This window comes from Seriola lalandi, unplaced genomic scaffold, assembly GCF_002814215.2.
Source record: "Seriola lalandi dorsalis isolate HSWRI2012SDOR001 ecotype SW California unplaced genomic scaffold, Sedor1 jcf7180002054309, whole genome shotgun sequence".
In the NCBI taxonomy this organism is placed as follows: domain Eukaryota; kingdom Metazoa; phylum Chordata; class Actinopteri; order Carangiformes; family Carangidae; genus Seriola; species Seriola lalandi.
Genome location: NW_019524862.1, coordinates 287,586 through 306,204, shown reverse-complemented (window position 1 = coordinate 306,204; position 18,619 = coordinate 287,586). Strand labels below are relative to the sequence as shown.

Here is an 18,619-nt window from a genome sequence, read left to right as displayed (position 1 = left end):
AAAAAAATGTGATGTAATGATGTGGTGGTACTGTGTTATATTCAAAGTTTTCATCCACAACTAAAATTTATTTAAAAAATGAAAAGTTCATTTTTTAACCTACTGCCGATATACTAATAGACTGTAAGAGGTAATATGTTTGTGTTATTATATTGAGTGTCGAGTCTTATGGTTTCTTTGATTAAAAAGCACTGATGGTTGATTTTATTCTTTTTGCTGTGTTGCTGTCTATGGATCGAGATGTTAAAGATATTTGGTCCAGAGGAGCAAGACTATATTCACCAATCAGAAGAAGCTTTTGTAATGATAAATTGAAAGATTAATCATGCCGAACAAAGACAGAGCAGGAAACTGAACACAGAGAATGTACAGAGAATAAAATGAACAACACAGCTGACTTTTTTCTTTTTTCGTGTGTCATATCAAGACTGTGATGCAAAGAAATAAAAGACACCAGAGGATGTAGAATAAGAGAGATGATTGTTCAGAAATAGGAGACTGGTCAAATTGCTAAAAACTGGAAAAGATTCCATCATGCGGAATCAAAGCACTAGGAATTTTTTGCTTTGTGTCATGGGTTTAGAGGATCCTCCTGAGGGCACACTTTGGACACTGTAGTTTTGTTCAGTTTAACTCAAGCGATGGTTTAAACACAGTGAAACATCTATGTAACTGGCTGCAAGTAGCCAGTTACACACAACTTTGCTTCATGGCTTTTTTTTTTTTTTTTTTTGCAGCTTTACAGATCCACAGCCTGAAATACAATGCAACACTCCTGATGCAACCATTTGCTAGACCCTTACATTTCTGTATTTTATTCTGAAAGTGGACACACCTGAGCCTTTTTGTGCTGTCCGTGTGAAAATTAGCAAAAGATACAAACAAGTTAAAACCTGCACATGTGGAAAGGAGACACACTTCAGACTTATTTTTGGTCTCTGTGAGGAACTTAAGACATAAAAAAGAAAATAGAGTTAACAATTGGTGAAGGTAGACATTTATTTCAGCAGGTTTTGGGTCAACATGACAATGACAGGGTATCATGTTTACACAAACATCTGAGGAACTTAGAAACATAATTATTTTCTTTACAGTATAGTACAGTAACAAAGTATCATCCCACTTATGCCCGAGTTTCAGAGTGGTCAACAATAAAACCTCCTGTTTGTGCTCAATGTGGTTTGCATCACATGCTTTGATTTGTTGGGCAAACGCATGCTCATCTGGTAACGATGAAGTTTTTAATTTTCCACATTTGCTTCATGTGCAAAAAGAAGATTAAAACTGTCATGCAAAGAAACATTTCTCCAAGTGATTTGGTGAATTCTTCACATTTCTCTGCATAGAACAGTTTGAATTCCTTTTCAGGATGAAAGTTGTTTCAGCTGGGAGCGCTATGCAGCATTACTGATCCACATCCGTCTAAAGAAACTAGATGACGTTCTCAAAGAGCTGCATGGAAGCCATTATACTTTCATCCTGTCGAGAAAATGAACAAAAGATCCAAGTAATAGGCTACATGTGGTGTTGTGCAAAAAGCAACAGTGAACAGTCAATCTGTGCAGTTTGAGCACATTCGTCACTTTTATTACTGCTTTACCTTCTGGCAGGTTTCTATAAACTCATCTATAGTCACCACTCCATCTCTGTTACGATCCATTTTCTGAAAAATGTCAGACATGTAAAGGAGAGAGACTTCATGTTTAGTCAAGTAGGAAAGTAAGTGAGTAAAATACTTTATGAAGAGTAACTCAGAAGGATTTTCATCTAAGGTTTAAAAGTGTGTCATGAAATCACAGTGACAAACTGTGGGTTTGGAAGAAGTTTGGTCTTCAGATTCTTTGATTTGAGAATCTGGAGATGCCACATCAAAAGTTTAGGTGCAGTTTTAGGTTTTTAGTTTGTATCTTTTTTTTCACAAAACCCAAAGATACAGTCCAGTGTCCGAAAGTAGATTTAGGATATTCTGTGAAATTGTAACAAAAAAAGAAATCTGTGTAGTGAAGGTGTTTCAGGAGATTCAGCTGGACTGAAGGAATGTGTGAACACAAGGTTTTTGATTGTGTGTTGAACAGTTTAGAGATTATTGACCTTTGTCCACTGCTTGTGATGCAGTGTACTAAAAACCAACTTTCACCCTGTCACCAGACATATAATAACATTGTTACGAGACAGACTGACGCACATTTACATTTGCAGTGTGTTAAAACCGATGCTGTTCTGCACCTTGTGATAATATATTTCTTGACCTGTGCATTTTAGTTAGGTTTGTTTTTTTTGTTCCTGCAACAAATTTGTGACTCTATTGTAATGACTGTTTACAGTAACACAGGTTGTGGTCTTGGATCAGTACAATATCTGGATGTAATAACATCTATTTAGATGCCAAGGATTAGACCGTGTCGTTTAGTGGCGTCAGAGATAACACACCTGGAAGAATTTCTCCACATGCTCAAAGGGGGATTCCTCTCGTACACTGGGTGAGGTATACCTGCCCATCATGTCATAAATGGACGTCATTATTGCCAACATTTCCTATAGAGAAATAAAAATAGCAACAAAACCCGCTCAGATTTACATCTGTAGAAATCATGACACTGCAACAGATTTTGATGTATTTCTCTTAAGAGAATTTTGACCCTACCTCTTTTGTAATGTAGCCATCCTTGTTGATATCGTACAGATTAAACGCCCATCGGAGTTTCTCTGTAACAGAGCCTCTAAGCAACACAGACAATCCTAACACAAAATCCTGTAAAACAAAAATCATTGCATCCTACTTTAAACTAAAACCAAATACACGTCACACAGATATGCAGACCTCTGTACACTCACCTCAAAGCGGATGGAGCCACTTCTGTCCATGTCAAACGCGTTGAACAGGAAATGTGCATATGTGGTCGCATCTGAGGACAAATAATGGACATACAGGGTTGAAAATGAACATTTTGTGACTCTTGCAAACCCCAATTATTTATTGCAACCATGACTTACTTTGCTTGTTTCACAATCTATCAGGTCAATCTTTCATAGGTTTATAGTTTACATTTCAGACTGTACCTCCTTGAGGGAAGAACTGTGAGTAAATGGTCTTGAATGTTTCTTCATCCACGAGTCCGCTGGGACATTCCTATTGAAGGGTAAAAAAAAATTTTTTTATAGCTCCTTTTATCTTTTCTGTACTCACCAGCAGTTTCACACAACAGGATGCACAGGAACAGCACAATGCCATTATTTTGAAACTTAATGACAAGATTATACTGAATATACACATGCACATTTAATTCTTCTGTATTATGGGAAGCAGCTCAACAAAGTGTTTCTTGATGATTAACCTACTCTCTGCTCCTTTGTTATTTTTTAAAAAGAGATTTTAAAATGGTGTTGTAGTGTGCAGACGTGATCCCTGGCTGCAGTGCAAGGACATGGTCACTAGAGGGTGAGAAGAGCAGGATATCCAGTAGCAATAGCGAATTGAGAAGATTTTGTCTGAGGCCTTTCGAGCTTTTCATCAATCCACAGAATGCAGTTACACAGAATTACTGTGTTTAAGCTGCTGTGAGAGTGTCTTCACGTTTTGGTTCAGGTCAAGGGAAAATGCAAGTGATGCAGAGAAGGGGAAACAGTTCAGTATCAGTACAACAAGAGCACAGGGGGAAAAAGGGAGCTGGAGAAGCTGCTAAAATCTCTTGAAATGACATGTTTTTCCACCCGCTGCTCTTGGTCTGCCACCAACACCAGTGGGAATTTTCCTAACATCACTGGCCAAAATGATGAGTCACAAGCTAAATATTTGCTTTCTCTGAGATGTTGTGTTTCCTTGTAAATACAACCTATGCAAATGCAAGTCAGGTTTTCATTACATCCAAAGAACATGAAGCATCTGATTTTACTGATAATTGAAATAAACTGCTTTTTTTTACTTTTATTATTGACATAGCAGCAAAAATATAGGTGGAAGTAATAATATTAAATACAGATCTGTTTAGCTGACGTTTCCCAGTAACCCTCATTCACAATCCTATTAATTGCACATGTGCTTCTCCTGCTATGACAAATTTCTGCTGTGAAAAAGATATTTCATTTGAAACAATCAGTTTTGTTTACACTAAAGCAAAGCATTTTTAATGATGCAGTTTTGTTTACTTCAGCTTGTGGTCTTCTTCCTCTCCTCTTTAATGGCACTTTGCAACTTTTAAAGGCGCATTACAGCCAATAACTGTCAATATGCATTACTTGCATCGGCACTTAGCAAAAGCATGTATAACGTCACCCCCACGCTCGAGCATGTGTTGGTAAAACACAAAATATATAAACAATAAACCGAAACTTGGCTCAGTGGTGCAAGTCCAAAAACAGGCAGGAGGTAAAACAGGCAACAAGGCTGAAAACAACAGCAGGAATGACACAAGAATCTGGCAGGGGGAAAGTGGAGGTGGACCAAGACATATAGGCTCCTAAGGAGCTAATGAGTGACTGGGGAACAGGTGAGAAAGTGGGTGTGAGGAATCCCGGCCATTCCTCTGACTGTTTTCATACATTTTTGAAGCCTCTATAAAGCGACTGGAGCTCCTTCCTGGTGAACTGGGTCTGGGCTTGGAGCTGGTCAAGGCCCTCAGGTTGGTGTCGCACCATGGAGAGTTCAAGGTCACCGTCAGTGCTGTCTGTCAGAGGGGAAACAGAGAAGTCGGGGAAGGTGGGAAACAGAGGGGAGGGAGAAAAGAGGGAGGAAACAGAGGTAAGACAAGAAAGAAATAAAAAAAAAGGGAAGGGCAGGGGAGGAATCGAACACTAGAAAATCAAACAGATGGTAGGCGAAAAATTAAAATGACTGCACGTAACTCAAAATGCTCACCATCTTCAGACAAAACAAAGTATAAAATTGAGAGGTTAGAAAAGGGAAGGTGAGACAAGGAAATGGGTAGAAGATAAAGGATGGTAAGAAGAATGTTCAGTATTGGATACAAGAAGATGAGACAGAAAGAAAGAGAGATTTTTTTTTTTTTTTTTTACAGAAAAGTGAGAAAACGTACGAGTAAGAGGAACTTCTAGAACTGCAAAGGAAATAGGATGGAAATAAGCAGATAAACATGCTAATCCTTTTCTTTTAGCTATTGTGGGCATTTCTGAGGTCACTATTGTATAAACAGAGCATAGATTTCACAAAAACTGTCAGTCTGGCACTTGCATAAAATGGCACAAAGCAAATGCAGGGATCGAATAGGGATTTTAGACAGAGCATCTGACTTGCAATGAAAGCACATGTGTCACTAACTCCCAGTGAGCCAACGCAGAAAGAGCTGGGATAAAATGAAACTACCACTGCAGGTACTCACCGTCTTTACAAGAGCAACACGCACAGAAAGTTGAAAAAGACAAGGCAGGGATTGAGGAGAGGCGATGAAGAAATCAGAGGGGAAGAAGAAAGTCGCAGGACTGTTAAAATATTTGGCTTGATATCTACAAGTTACATTTACCAACACAGTGAACACACCATTAAAGGACAGATTCACATTTTGTCAAGTCTGTTTTTTTTTGTTTTTTTTTAAAACAGCACTTACATGCCATTGTGTACATTAAAAAATATTTTGCTCACTGTAGAGGTTCATACAGGCCGTGAGGAGATCCCCTCCTCACACATTTCTGATGTGAGTGTTTTTCACTTGAAGAAATGTAAACCTATCCTTTAATATTTTACAGCTTGTTTGTGTGACTACAATTATATACTCATAACTTTAGCTTTGTTATTACATACAACAAAATCAAATGACAAGAATGTTTAACAGTATTACTCTTATACAGAATACAAAAGCTTAAACCTACAATATTATTTTCTCCAGACTTGCTCTTCATGTCTTACCTTCCAACGACAAGGGCTCCCAAATCCCAAACTGTTTGAGCACAACAATAAACAGTCCAATAACAACAGCAATGGCAATAATTTCCATTCCCTCCAATCCCATCGTTGCCCTGCATTAGATATAACCTGTGCAAAACACGTTTTAAAAAAACTTAACGTTGAAATTCTTTCCCGATTTGTTTCTAAACGTCGCATTTGAACATCACCTGCTGCTAATCATCTCCTTCCTCCAGCCGCCTCCTCTTTATCAGTGTTTTTTGTACAGGCATCAGCAATTATATACACTTAAATGAAACTCCTGACTTCAACCACTGACCAGTCAGGGGGAAAAAAATGCTATTAGAGTGACTGAAGAGCATCCTCCTTTCAGTAAACAGGTGCAGTCCATGGTGTGCTCTTGCAAAGACATATCAAATTCATATCGTCTTAATCCCCCAAAATGAGCCGCAGTTATCTCCACTCGCAAACGATCCATCTGTGTTACTACTCGGCAGCTTTTTACATCCAGCCTAGTTCATTTTAGGGTTTCTCCCACAACTCCATCGACTCAGGGGCTCCACCCCCACTCTCTCTTGAGTTGTGTGTGTGTGTATATACATATATATATTTATATGTGTGTGTGTGTGTGTGTGTGTGTGTGTATGAGGTTGGTGATGTTCTTACTGAAGGAATTTCTTTACTAATATTCTGTGATTGACAATCTAAGTTGTCTTTATTTGCTCAGTCATTTCAAGGATGCAAAGCTGTAAAACCAAGCATTGATCCACATCCGCTGATGGCTGGGATATGAACAGCACTTAGAGAGAAGGAGTCTGCCCTGCCCTTTGTGGCGCTGCTTGCGTCTGCTGGGTCGTTCAGCGATACACAGGCTCAGTAACTCGGACGTGACTGCTTTGACTGTAAAAACAGTGCTTTGTTTATGACATCGCAGTTAAGAATAGTAAAGTTGAATTACGTCTGTGCTGCACACATCAGAGGTCAATTTCTATCTGCTGTGAAATGCTCCTCATAACATGACGGCTGGCAGTCTAAAAATACCTTTGTTGTTAAGACCTGAGCGAGCCTTTGTATGATAATGCCGTGCTGGAAGATGACACGACTAAAGAAAAATGTGAGTATATGATGACTCTGCACAACATAATGGACTCAGTTTAAGTAGGAAAGGAGGGTGGAGGGCAAATCAATTGTTGAGAGGTAAAATATTGGTCCTAGAGCAGGCAGAGAAAGCGGGCCAGAGATGCATTTAGATGGCTTTATGTAAGTTAGAGACACCAAATGGACTTGTCTTTAATAATGTCCGAGTCAAACAACTACTGAAATAACTAATGAGCTATTCTGGCTTTATCCAGAATCATATAAAATTGTAACCATTTCATTAACCTCCTTGAAGGTGAACGATTGTGCCAAATTTGAAGGGATTTCCTAGACGACTACTCGAGATGCTGCGTTCACACGGTGAAAACTGTTTCGTGATGTCACTGTGACCTTTGACCTTTGACCACCAAAATCTAATTGGTTAATCCTTGAGTTTGTGCCAAATTTGCAGAAATTCCCTCAAGGTGTTACTGAGATATTGTGTTCACGAGAATGGGATGTGCGTACAACGTTCGTACATACTGTATGTACGAACAGACAGACGGACAACCTGAAAACATAAAGCCTCTGGTCCCGGCATTATGATATCCAGAACTTTGCCTTTTATGAGTCAGCAGAGCGTAAACTGTGAGATCAGGGGTGATGGATCATGTAGCTTAGAAAGTGCTGCAAGTTAACCCTCAAATACAACTGAGGGTTTTTGCACACAGCCATCTCATGCCATATAACATTATAACAACATTAAAGCTGATGTTTAATGCACCTTAAGTGCTGATCTGTCCGTGTTCTTCTACTAAACACAGACATAAGTGAAGGGAACGCAGGGAAGCCGACAGTGCAGCCATCAGACTCAACGTCAGGCTCTAATGACTGCGGTGAGGGCAACATTACAACTCAGAGCCTGAGCCCATCGATCAAAATATCACACAAGTTCTCATCACACAATTATACATCCTTAACTTAACTAAGAACTGTTTTTAGAAACTTCATACAAACAAGGAGGTTAGGAAGGGACTTTATCTGTCCTTCATACACTTGTTATCCAGGTTTCTTTAAACTTTGATTTACATCGTCAAACACTGACTCTACTGCAAACGCTTGATGGCTTTGACGGCCATTCTAAAGGGCATTTATGCAGCAGGATTTACGTTATCTGTACTAGTATTCAAACCTTACGTGACGACTCCTAAAGCTGGTCTGATGTGACAGAATGCACAAATGTTTTCACTCTCTATATTATTGTAAACTAAGCAACAAACTACTATTTCATATCGAGTATGAGGTGGAAAAACAAAGAAACTCACAAGGCAGTGAGACATTTTAAGTGCTACCTCTGCAGTAACACAAGTACATTGTAATTACAGCCAAACAGACATCTACAAACTTTGTTTTCAGAGCTTAGTTACAGCTAAGTGTTCTAAGTGCAGCATCCTCAGCTGAATCCTGCTGTGTGATGGCAAAAGTATCTATTACTTGCAATTGTTTTATTCTCATATTCTCATTCTCATGTTCATAACTAGAGAAACAGAAGACATCTTTGTCTCCATTCAGCAGCGATTCTCTATTATCAAACATGATTTTTTTTATTTCAAAGCAGTTGTATTACTTTTGCAAGCATTCTTCAGAAAAACCACAGACTATTTCCAGTGTGGTGTTGTGTATGAAACACACACGTATGAGAATGAGTGCACACCAACATCTACTGTAAGGACAGGAGGCACTCAGGTTGTATTAATGTCTACACACCAGCAGGTGGCGATAAAGTTCTTACGATGTGAAGGACATACGTTTAAACCTCAATGAATGTTTCCATTTCAGAGGTTAACAAACAGTAAAGAAAAATAAAAGGTAAGAAATGATGAGAGTGATGACAATAATTTAGTGATTCAGTGCATTACATCTTATAGAGTTCTACGACAGATATAATTAAAGGCCTCATAAATAAAAGAAATCAAGACCATTTCCTCACAGATGTCTAAATTAGGGATGGGATATATGGTTGAACTGTAAATGCGTAGCTGTTTTACTTTGAAGTGACGGTTTGTTAGCCATTAAAGCCTCGATGTCCTGTCCAAGGCACTCGGCCATCTGTCTGTTGGCACAGAGAGAGAAGTCGGTAGCAAATGAGTCTAGATGACAACAGCAGGTCATCTCTGGAAATGACGGCTTTTGTCTGCTTACCACTGTATTTTTTCACTGAGGCTTATCAAAGCACAAAAGACAGACAAATATTTGAATGAATCAAAGAGACTGTTTGCACATTAGGGGAATCAAGACAAAATGTGATATTGGCAGGAAAGATTGTGCATGCACGCAGCAGACTGTCTGCACTGTCTTGCCCACACAGGAGGGCAATGTCAATAATTCAGATAGAAAACTGGGGCATGTAGGGGCAGTCGAAGACACAGTGCTCTTCATCTATCTATGGAAAAAAAAAAAAAGCGCCATTTAACACTTGTGACTGGTGTTGTGGCGTGGTACCTTCTTTAATTAACTTATTATAATTTCAAAGTACGCTAATTGAGTAGTTAAGATAGAAACGAGTTCCAAAGGTGAAATCATTCCTCAGAGATGAAGTGGCGAGTTCTGTGTGTACAGCGAGTTTTAGATGGGGAGGGAGAAATGTGGAGTGGATCAAACTTCATTCTACGAAGCACAATCAGAGGCTAAAGGGAAAGTGGCAGCTGTCCAGTCATTGACCGATGACCTGCTAAAATGAAGTGGCGCTTAGTGAGCAGAGAGGTATGTGCTGTAAACACTGAGTAGAGGGAAAGAATAGAGAGCATTTTAAATGTAGATCTATACTGTGGATGGTGAAGAAGCTCAAAAATTAATGTATTCTGTAGTGTGGGAGATTGAAGACCTGCCTCCCTGCTGAATCTCCCACCTCCCCTGCTGTCACAATCATGCTGATATTCAATATATTGTGTTGTTGCCTGGTGGTGGCTCTGTTCATGTGCCTCTACCTGGTCCCTGTTGCTTGGTGCTGGCGATGATCCATTTGACGAGACAGCACTTCATGAGAGATTTACGTGAGAGCCGCGGTTTCTCCCACTTGGAGCCCTCTGTCTGTCCGCCCGGGTTTGGATCTTTTCCATTGGCATCAGGCAGCAGACCGCCATCCACCGTCTTCTCATCCGCCTGAGGAAGTACAGAAAAGAAAGTGTCCTCTGAGAGGGAAAAGAAAAGCTCTTTGAAGATAAACCGCTGTCAAAAGCCCCTACAAGAGGGATCACCTGACACACCTCAGGCAGGGAGAGGAAAACAACCAGTGATGCCTGGAAAAGCAGCCACTTCCAGGCTATAGGTCGCCTCCATTCTTTATCTTCTGACACCTAACTGCGTGTTGTGTGTGTCTTATAAGCTAGATTCATCAGTTAATATTTAAATCAGGTATAGTTACAATTTCTGTTTACAGATTTGATTTTGGAGGGAGGGAGAGAGGTTACCGTGGCAGTTCCCCTCAGATCTACAGAACATTTTTGCATCTTTGAGCCCATTGTTTTGGTTTTATGACCCACAGCAGCGTTATTTTTAGATGTTTTTCAGTGATAAAGCTCTAAAGCCCTAATGTACATTTAGCACCAAGCAGCAGACACACACAGCCAGGGATGAGCTGCAGAACATGATGGTAGTTAAATTATTTCCTTCAGGGGTTGTTGATGACTAAAAACTGATTTAGAAAGGAGAGTGGATATTAGACTTCATTAGGTGGACTCAAATATGAGTCCAAATGAATGCTAATGTTGCTCCTGGTTGGGTAAATATGAACTTAATATGTCAGTGTAGTATTCACAGCTTATTTGCTTTGCCACCGTGCGGCACACAATCGCTGGATACAGGTTTTAAACGACAAAGACGCAGCACTATGCTCTGTGTTGAAGTTGATGTTTCCCATTTGAATTACAATTTCTATGGCACTTCCCGTTGCGGTTCCATTGGTTTACAGGCAGTTTACAGATTATAGTACGGTGAACATCTAACACCATCTAGACCTGAAGTTCCTGAACAATTTAATCTAAATGAGACATTATACACAAAACCTAATTTAATCACATTTCCCTCTAGTACAACTCTGTCTGCCTTTTAGGAAGCACAAGTTACATATTGAAGGAGGCTTTTAATCTTATGGTTGCATGACAAAAAAAAGAAGGTTTGGTACTTGTAAGCTGGATCTGCTTTTATAGCTTTATATTGTGAAACAGCAAGGCACTTGATAGCTGGACCTGCAGGAGGAGCTACATGCAGCTAACAGGGTGAACAGATCAGTGCCTCGGTCATCAATACCTTGATACTCAAACAGCTCATTTGATATGAATAGTTAAGTGTTTATTACAAAATGTATTGGTCTTTATGCGGTTGCCACTCTCGTAGGAATCCCTTGCGCACTTTGCAGCTAAATCCTGCCTTTGTGTTGAACATATTTTAACACTGAAAGTAGCAGGAGATCAGTCTATGTACAGTGCTTCTGACAAAACTGGTGCTTCCGGACAAAGAGAGAATGAATTGGAAAAGGTATAATATTCCAGTAACAGGAGCTCTTCTGGGAACAGGGACACACCAGCTGTTACTATATTTCCAGTTATTTCCATCATCACACAACATGTTGTCATCTCACACTGGGCACGCATTCAGTGTTTCTATGTTCAGATTAATATTTCAGTGATAATGAAGCTTTACATTTTCAAACATGACTCACTTGCTCTAAAATAATCCAATTACACTTGTGTCAGGACAATTTTAGGATGAGAACTGTGGTGTTTTTTTTGTTTTTTCTTTTTAAGGGTCTGCGTGTGTTTGGTTCTCTTTCCATTCTGAAATAATTTGTTGTGTCACCATCTCTCTGTGAGACTGTTTTTCTGAGCTATACTGTCTGGCTCTGAGAAACAGGGAGTATGTGTTGACTCATAGTCACTGTCAGTGTTATTGGACTGTTCTTCTTGGCACAGGTTCACAGTGTGTGAGGTTTGTTCCTTCCTTTTATTGTTTGGTTCTTTGTCGCCCATTTGAGTTACCTTCGGTTTTTCTCTTCCCTTCTTAAGGCTCCCATCTCATCTCTCTCTCTGTCTATGCAAGGTCTTTTACTTGCTTGTGATAACGGGCTCTTATGAATAAAACAGCTTTCTTTAAGAGGTTGCTGAGAATATAAGGTATAGAGTTTGTAGAGAAAATAAACAGAACTACTGTCTGGGGATCTCCCCTTAGTCCCGTATTTGAATACGAAAGGATGCCAAAGCATACAGAGCATCGAGAATGTCGCTCAATAATTCACACTACTTAAAACTGCATCAATAAAAGATCAGAGTTTGCTGCCACGGTGAGGTGAGTGACGAGGACGAGTTAAACAGACGTACACTTGATGGACCATCCAAAAGCCACATAAACAACCGGACACATGCAAACAGACATGCACACAAACATACAATAGGCATCCATGGCAGACACACAATCACACTGAAGAACTAAATGCACGGATGTATATTCAAGTGCATAAAGCAGTCTCATTCATATATGCAGCATATATCCTTCTGCAGTGACTGAAGTAGTTACTTCAAACTTCACTAATGTCAAGTTTAATTAAGGTATTTATTTAAAACCTTTATAATAAAATGTGCTTTTATATCAAGTAAATTATAAATTGTCAGTCATACTAAATTGTCTGTGAGGATGAAAAACTGTTTTAAAGGATCTGAACAGAAGGTGATTTAGGGTCTTAACATCCAAAGCGCTGCATTAGTAAAAACAAAGGAGCCATGTGTGCTGAGTAGTGAGATGCTCCCTGTGATCATGAAGTCATCATGAACACTGTGGGTGACCGTCCTCCACTGATCATCACATATGCTACCACACACACACACACACACACACACAGACACACACACAGACACACACACAGACACACACACACACACACACACACACACACACACACACACACACACACAGAAGAGGAGCTCATGGCTGTTTCAATGAAATGACAAAAAGAAGTTGTTCTCCTGCTTGGACCCCATCAAGTCTGTGTCCTGGTTTTCAGTCTGGTTTCCAGCTCAACTCTTTACCACCTGTTATGCTTTTCTAATCTGCTTTGATTTCTGTTTGCCATGTGGTTAACATGTTTCGGCTTCAAGTTACTGGTCAAACAAGCACATTACGTCAACATGCATGTTTCCATATTATAATTCTGTTTATAGTGTGAAATCAGGAGTGGTGGAAAGTACATTTACTCAAGTAGCCTCCTGTAGTTGAGTGCATTTTTTTTATTTTTATAAAAAAGGTACATTTACATTTGAGGGAAATACTTTACTTTTTTACTCTACCACATTCACCTGACAGCCTTAGTTAGTCTTTCGATACAAAAAATATGATCAACCAATAAAATTTAATGCATTTTTATAGATCTCTCCAATAGATAAAGTAGTTAAAGTTAGACACACATCAACAAGCCACCACATTAAATGCTGCTTCTATTAGTGTAATACATCAATAACAACATCCCCAATAATGCAATTTTTAACTAATTACAATTTTTTATTTCCACATAATTAGTTTTTTTTTTTAGTTTTTTCTTTTGACACTTTAAGTATATTTTTCTGATAATACATGCCTAGTTCACGCAGGACTTTTGTTTCAGCCTGAAGATCTGAACACTTCCTCCACTAATTCATGCCTTTAAAATGTGATGTACAGCTCTTTTTCTCTAATGTTCAGCTGAGTTGAAGGACTTTGCGCTGTTAATTTAAAAAGTAGGCTATCATACTGTGAGTTACAAAACGCTCACAGCAGCAATGGCCATGATTAATCTTTCTGCATGTTAGTGGAATCTATTCCAGCAATAAGTACATTAAAGCATAAAGTAATAGATGTTTACTGCACCTGCATTGCGTCTGGGCTTGTGTTGATGCTTTGGAGAAGAATCGCTGCAACGGTCCTCAGCTCGCGTTCCTCAAAACGACCCAGTGAGCTGCAGCTGCATGGAGAGAGAGCGCGCGAGAGAGACAAGACACAGAGAGAGAGAGAGAGAGAGAGAGAGAGAGAGAGAGAGAGAGAGAGAGAGAGAGAGAGAGAGAGATGCACTGAGGATAAACCGTAATCACCACATCTACGTGTTGCAGGTCAGCAAAAGTTCGCACCTGAAGAGTGAGAGAGTGAAGGTGTGATTGAGTCCGTGATGAGCAGCAGAGTCGTGATCCTCGGCTCATCCAGCAAACAGCACCGAGAGGAGGCGGACGCTTTATAGAGCCACAGAAGGAGCGAGGTGCGGACGAGGTGTTTGCATCGTGACAAATGTTATTAGAAGTGCCAGACATATTATAACGAGCAGCGATGATGTGTGGGTCCAAACTCAGACCCAGACTCTCTGAGGAAATTAAACAGGATTACTGTGTTTCTCACACACACACACACACACACACACACACCTAAACACACACTGTCCGAGTTGATTTGCTGTGTTATGTCTGTATACTCAGATATAATTATAATACTACTAATAATAATACTATTTTGTGACTTTTATCCAATTTAGGTTGGTTGGGTGGTTGAATTGTTCTTACCAAATATTCTCAAACAATAAAAAAGCAAGACTTCCCATCAACATCAAATAGACAGGCTTTACATCTGCAATGTACTGACACCACAGCGTCACAATGGCATTGTGCTGCAAAGCTCCTTTAATTTGACTTTGAATTTTGAAACTACACCCCATTAAGGGAACACTCTGTACCGTGCACCTGTTTCCATCCATGGTATCACATTAAAGGAAAATGAATATGAGAGCAGGAAGCTGCCCAAAATATACTGACATGGCCTCTGCATCTGTTAAAGTGCCTCTTCTCAAATTCTATGAATGTCATTTGTCTCATTTGTGGTTATTGTTCCCACAAGTCACAGGGAGGTTTGAATGAAGGAGAAATGTTCTTCACTATCTCCAAGATGTATTTGTTACAATAGGAAATGTTGTCCATCAGTGCTTAAGAAGGAGAAATGTGATGTTTGAAGGCAACGCTTTATCTCAGGTGGAATAGACATTAAAAAGAGACATTAGAGGGAAAGTCGATTAATGAAACATAAAAACTGGCAAGAGCAAATGAAAGTGTAAAATGCACAAACTCAAAAAGATTTGCTGGTGACATGAGAACGTTCTGCATTATTCTATGAATGAAATGAAACAGCTTGAGTGCAAATCTCCACTTCCACTTTTGACCATGTTTCATCAAACAAAGACTAAGTCTGTCTGTGGTCTTGGTGCTGAAAAGTCAGAGTATCACCAAAGTCATTATGTTTCATCCTCTGGGGACCATGAATGCCTCTTCTAAACTGTATCCATCCAACAGGTGTTTAGATATTTTAGATATTTCAGTCTGTACCTTTTTAAAAATGTGGGTGGTTATCATTTAGTTAATTATACACCAATAGCTTGAGATCATTCTCATTAATCAGAGAATACATTGACTTGAAATATTAAAATCTCCCCCGCTGTTTCAGCAATGATAACTAAACTGGTGAAATTGAATATTTCTGTTCTGTCTGTCTGTCCTTGCACTTCTCATCTTCCTACAGGTCTGTCTCACTCCTGCAGACACTTACGTTATTTTTAGCCTCACTAGTTCCAGAGAGCCTCCAGTTTCCCTGGTGCCTTACACATCAGCTCAGGGTTTAATTGAAGGTGTGTGTTCAGTGTAGATGTGCCTATGATGTGTGTGTGTGTGTGTGTCTGAGGAAGGTGGTTTCTTTTATTTTCTCTCTTCCTTCATGAATGTTGCATTTTTTTTTCCTTTTTTTGGGAGGATTTGCCACAAACACTCACATGCATGGCTGCACACATTTGTGCACACATTCATACTATGTCTGCAACTGTGCCACAAACATCCACCGCTACTCATCCTTTTCTTTGATAAGAGACATGAATATAAACCGGAAATGTGACATTATGAAACATGTTGACTTAATTAACTCTGTATGTTATAGGATTTGGGGAAGATGAAGTTACGTAGCTTCGTAGCAAAGAGGACATTAAAGGTTTGTTGCTGTTATAACTCTTTCCCCAAAGGTCTAAACACAAAGAAAAAATACAGAGGAGACAAAATTACACTCTCCACAGCTATCCCAAGACACAAAACTATACAATAAAACAGACAGGTCCTCTAAAATCTGACATTGCTTTAAGAGGCAATAAATGAAAAATACTTTTTTGTGATCACTAGACAGCTTCTGAAATAACAGCATTCAGCTGTAAAACAATGTGATAAAGATTTTTATTAAAAAGTGAGGATGTGTTTTCTTTTCAATGTCTCTTTGGCCACAGGATCTTGTTCACACTCGAGGTAATATTCTGTCTTTTTCAGCATGAGGAGAAGTTTTCCTTGAAAAACACATTCCTCATCCTCTTCCTCTCTTCGTCCTTCTGCCTCTGCCTCTCTGCACTGCTGCTGTCAGTTCATCTCCAGCACTTTAATGCGAGTAAAAAGCAGAAACTACTGTTCTGTTTTTGAAGTATAGCTTTAAACAAATGTTAATTAACTCAGTATCTAAGTTGTTGACTTATTTCATCCAGGCAGCTTCCAGTTTAGTAATCCAGCTAAAAAATGTTTGAACTTTCTTTTGCAAACTGGATGTGATGTTGCTGAAGACGTATAATAAAATCATTTACCCTCTGCTGCACCCCACTCAATTTTTTTCCGGCCCATGAGGCTTAGAGGAATCACAATGCCAAAGCATTTCAACATTTTAATTAACTCAACAGTCCTAATCCGTCCCCTGTGTTAATTACTAACTCGCAGCTCTGAAGATGCTGTCATGGACATTTCTATTAGGGACCAGATGAAGGTTAAAGGTTAATTACACTGTGTGGCATCGCTTATTTTCCAGTAAAACCTCAGTAAATGTGAAAGGCTGCAGATAAAAGTTTCATTTCACACGGCCTCTCTTCCTGCCTGTGTTTTCCAGTCGTTGCACATCATAACTAATGCAACACCTGCACCATAAAAGATATATCTGACCTAATTTATTGCAGGGTTATTGCAATAGACGGCATAGTGCACAGTGTTTGACATGTGTCCATCTTATTGTGTTTCAGTCACACATACAGTATGTGTACATGTTTCTCTATGTGCGATACAATAAGAAGCCACAGAACCACCAACATATCCAGAGGATTGCTCATGTACTGTCGCTGTCCAGTGAGAAGTGTATATTCAGATAAATTGAGTAATGAAGCGTTGTTATATCGACATTATCTTACTTTTTAAACCAAATAAACCATTTAAAACCCCATTTGTGCATTTATGGAGTTTTTATTTGCTGAAGTTGACACTGAAGGAGACACAAAAATATGAAAACAATAAAACTGATATCATTTAAAGACCCCCTCCAATGAAAATCACGTTTTTAACCTTGTTAACATGTCTACATCGTGTTTTATATATATATATATATATATATATATAATACAAGACATATCATATCACAGGGGACGGATTAGGATTGTTGAGACATATCATGAGTGAAATAAGCAGTCAAAACCATGGCTGCGCATTTCCACCTTCGAACTGCAGTGAACCAATGAGAAGTCTCATACAGCCAGGATTTCATACATCATATAACTGAGGAACCAATCCCGTCAACTTTGGGGACAAGGGGTGGGCAAAATAAACTTGAAACCTTGTCAGTACAGGGAGCGAGAGTTTGCATTAACATAACCACTAACACATTTATGATGCCACTGTCAGTTGCGAGCTAGCAAACAGCATAAACAAATAAAAGATGCTAACTACGCTGTTGATTTTGGTGCAGAAGACTCTCCTCATCTGAGGCCGACTGAAGCTCAAACATGTGGCCAAGTCTCTCCTGTTTCCTCTAACACTAACCATCATGAGACACATTGCTCCTACACCAGTCACCAAAACCTTGTTAGTACAGACAGCAACAGTTTGCATTAGCCAGCCGCTAACACTTTGTCAACCACTGCGAGTTACAAGCTAACAAACAACGTAAATAAATAACTACGCTTACCATGCTGATACGTCTTCTAGTCGCTCATTTTGGTGCACAACCAACTCCTCAAAAACTCCTGAGTCTGGGTCTGGCTCAGGCTGAAACATGTGGCTGAGTCTCTCTGACGTTTCCTCAGCTAATCATATTGATTGGCGCTGCTGTTTCACCTGTCAACTTAGCGCGAGCAGCGGTGGTGGGCGGGGCATAAGGCCCGACACAGATTTTTCAATGAGGAAGTAAGCGAACAATTGCTTACATCCCATGGATGCTCTTATAATACATCCATAGTGCAGCCCCATTTTATTCACTTTTTATGTGGGAAAAAAACATGTTAAACAAAAAATATTTATCATAGCAGAGGGTTTTTCTTTACATAACAAACCCTAACCCTAAAAAATACAATTATTATAAAGGTTATGATGTGCACTTTGTATATGTTTATGTATATGTGTATATATATATAAATTCAAAGTGAATGCAAGCTTGTGGAGACTTAACTAATAAACAGAATTGCATTAAATAAAAATGATAGGGAATAGGAAGTTTCGCTGGTTAAGAGTTTGAGTTCTAGTTTGATTACTAAGTCAATCGGAGTTGGAGCAGGAGTCTTGTCTTCATTTGTTGTATTTGGAAACATGACTGGTGTGACTGGATGAGTGTAACACTTGTTTC

General features: G+C 39.3%; 1 protein-coding gene across 2 annotated transcripts; it reads right to left on the bottom strand.

Moving 5' to 3' along the window:
- Nucleotides 1–981: 981 nt before the first annotated feature.
- On the bottom strand, nt 982–18,072 carry LOC111655196 (calsenilin-like). 2 transcript variants are annotated; one of them, XM_087174065.1, is made up of 10 exons: nt 17,966–18,072; nt 13,829–13,922; nt 9,922–10,096; nt 4,540–4,664; nt 3,061–3,130; nt 2,836–2,906; nt 2,645–2,752; nt 2,431–2,535; nt 1,601–1,663; nt 982–1,479 (listed from the first exon to the last, which is right to left on the bottom strand). In XM_087174065.1, the coding sequence occupies exons 1-10, from the start codon at nt 18,052–18,054 to the stop codon at nt 1,432–1,434; spliced, it is 948 nt and encodes a 315-aa protein (XP_087030191.1). In that variant the 5' UTR covers nt 18,055–18,072; the 3' UTR covers nt 982–1,431. The 2 variants fall into 2 exon arrangements, with proteins under 2 accessions (XP_087030191.1, XP_087030192.1); XM_087174066.1 differs by lacking the exon at nt 17,966–18,072 and adding an exon at nt 14,086–14,159.
- Between the last annotated feature and the right edge of the window lie 547 nt (nt 18,073–18,619).

What these genes read in the sequence shown, in the direction of transcription:
- LOC111655196 (XM_087174065.1), bottom strand. Translation starts at nt 18,054, where the DNA reads ATGTTTCAGCCTGAGCCAGACCCAGACTCAGGAGTTTTTGAGGAGTTG. An exon ending in ATGGCTACATTACAAAAGAG is followed by an intron (nt 2,536 to 2,644) that starts GTAGGGTCAAAA and finishes ATTTCTCTATAG; the next exon opens with GAAATGTTGGCAATAATGAC. An exon ending in ATGTGGAGAAATTCTTCCAG is followed by an intron (nt 1,664 to 2,430) that starts GTGTGTTATCTC and finishes GACATTTTTCAG; the next exon opens with AAAATGGATCGTAACAGAGA.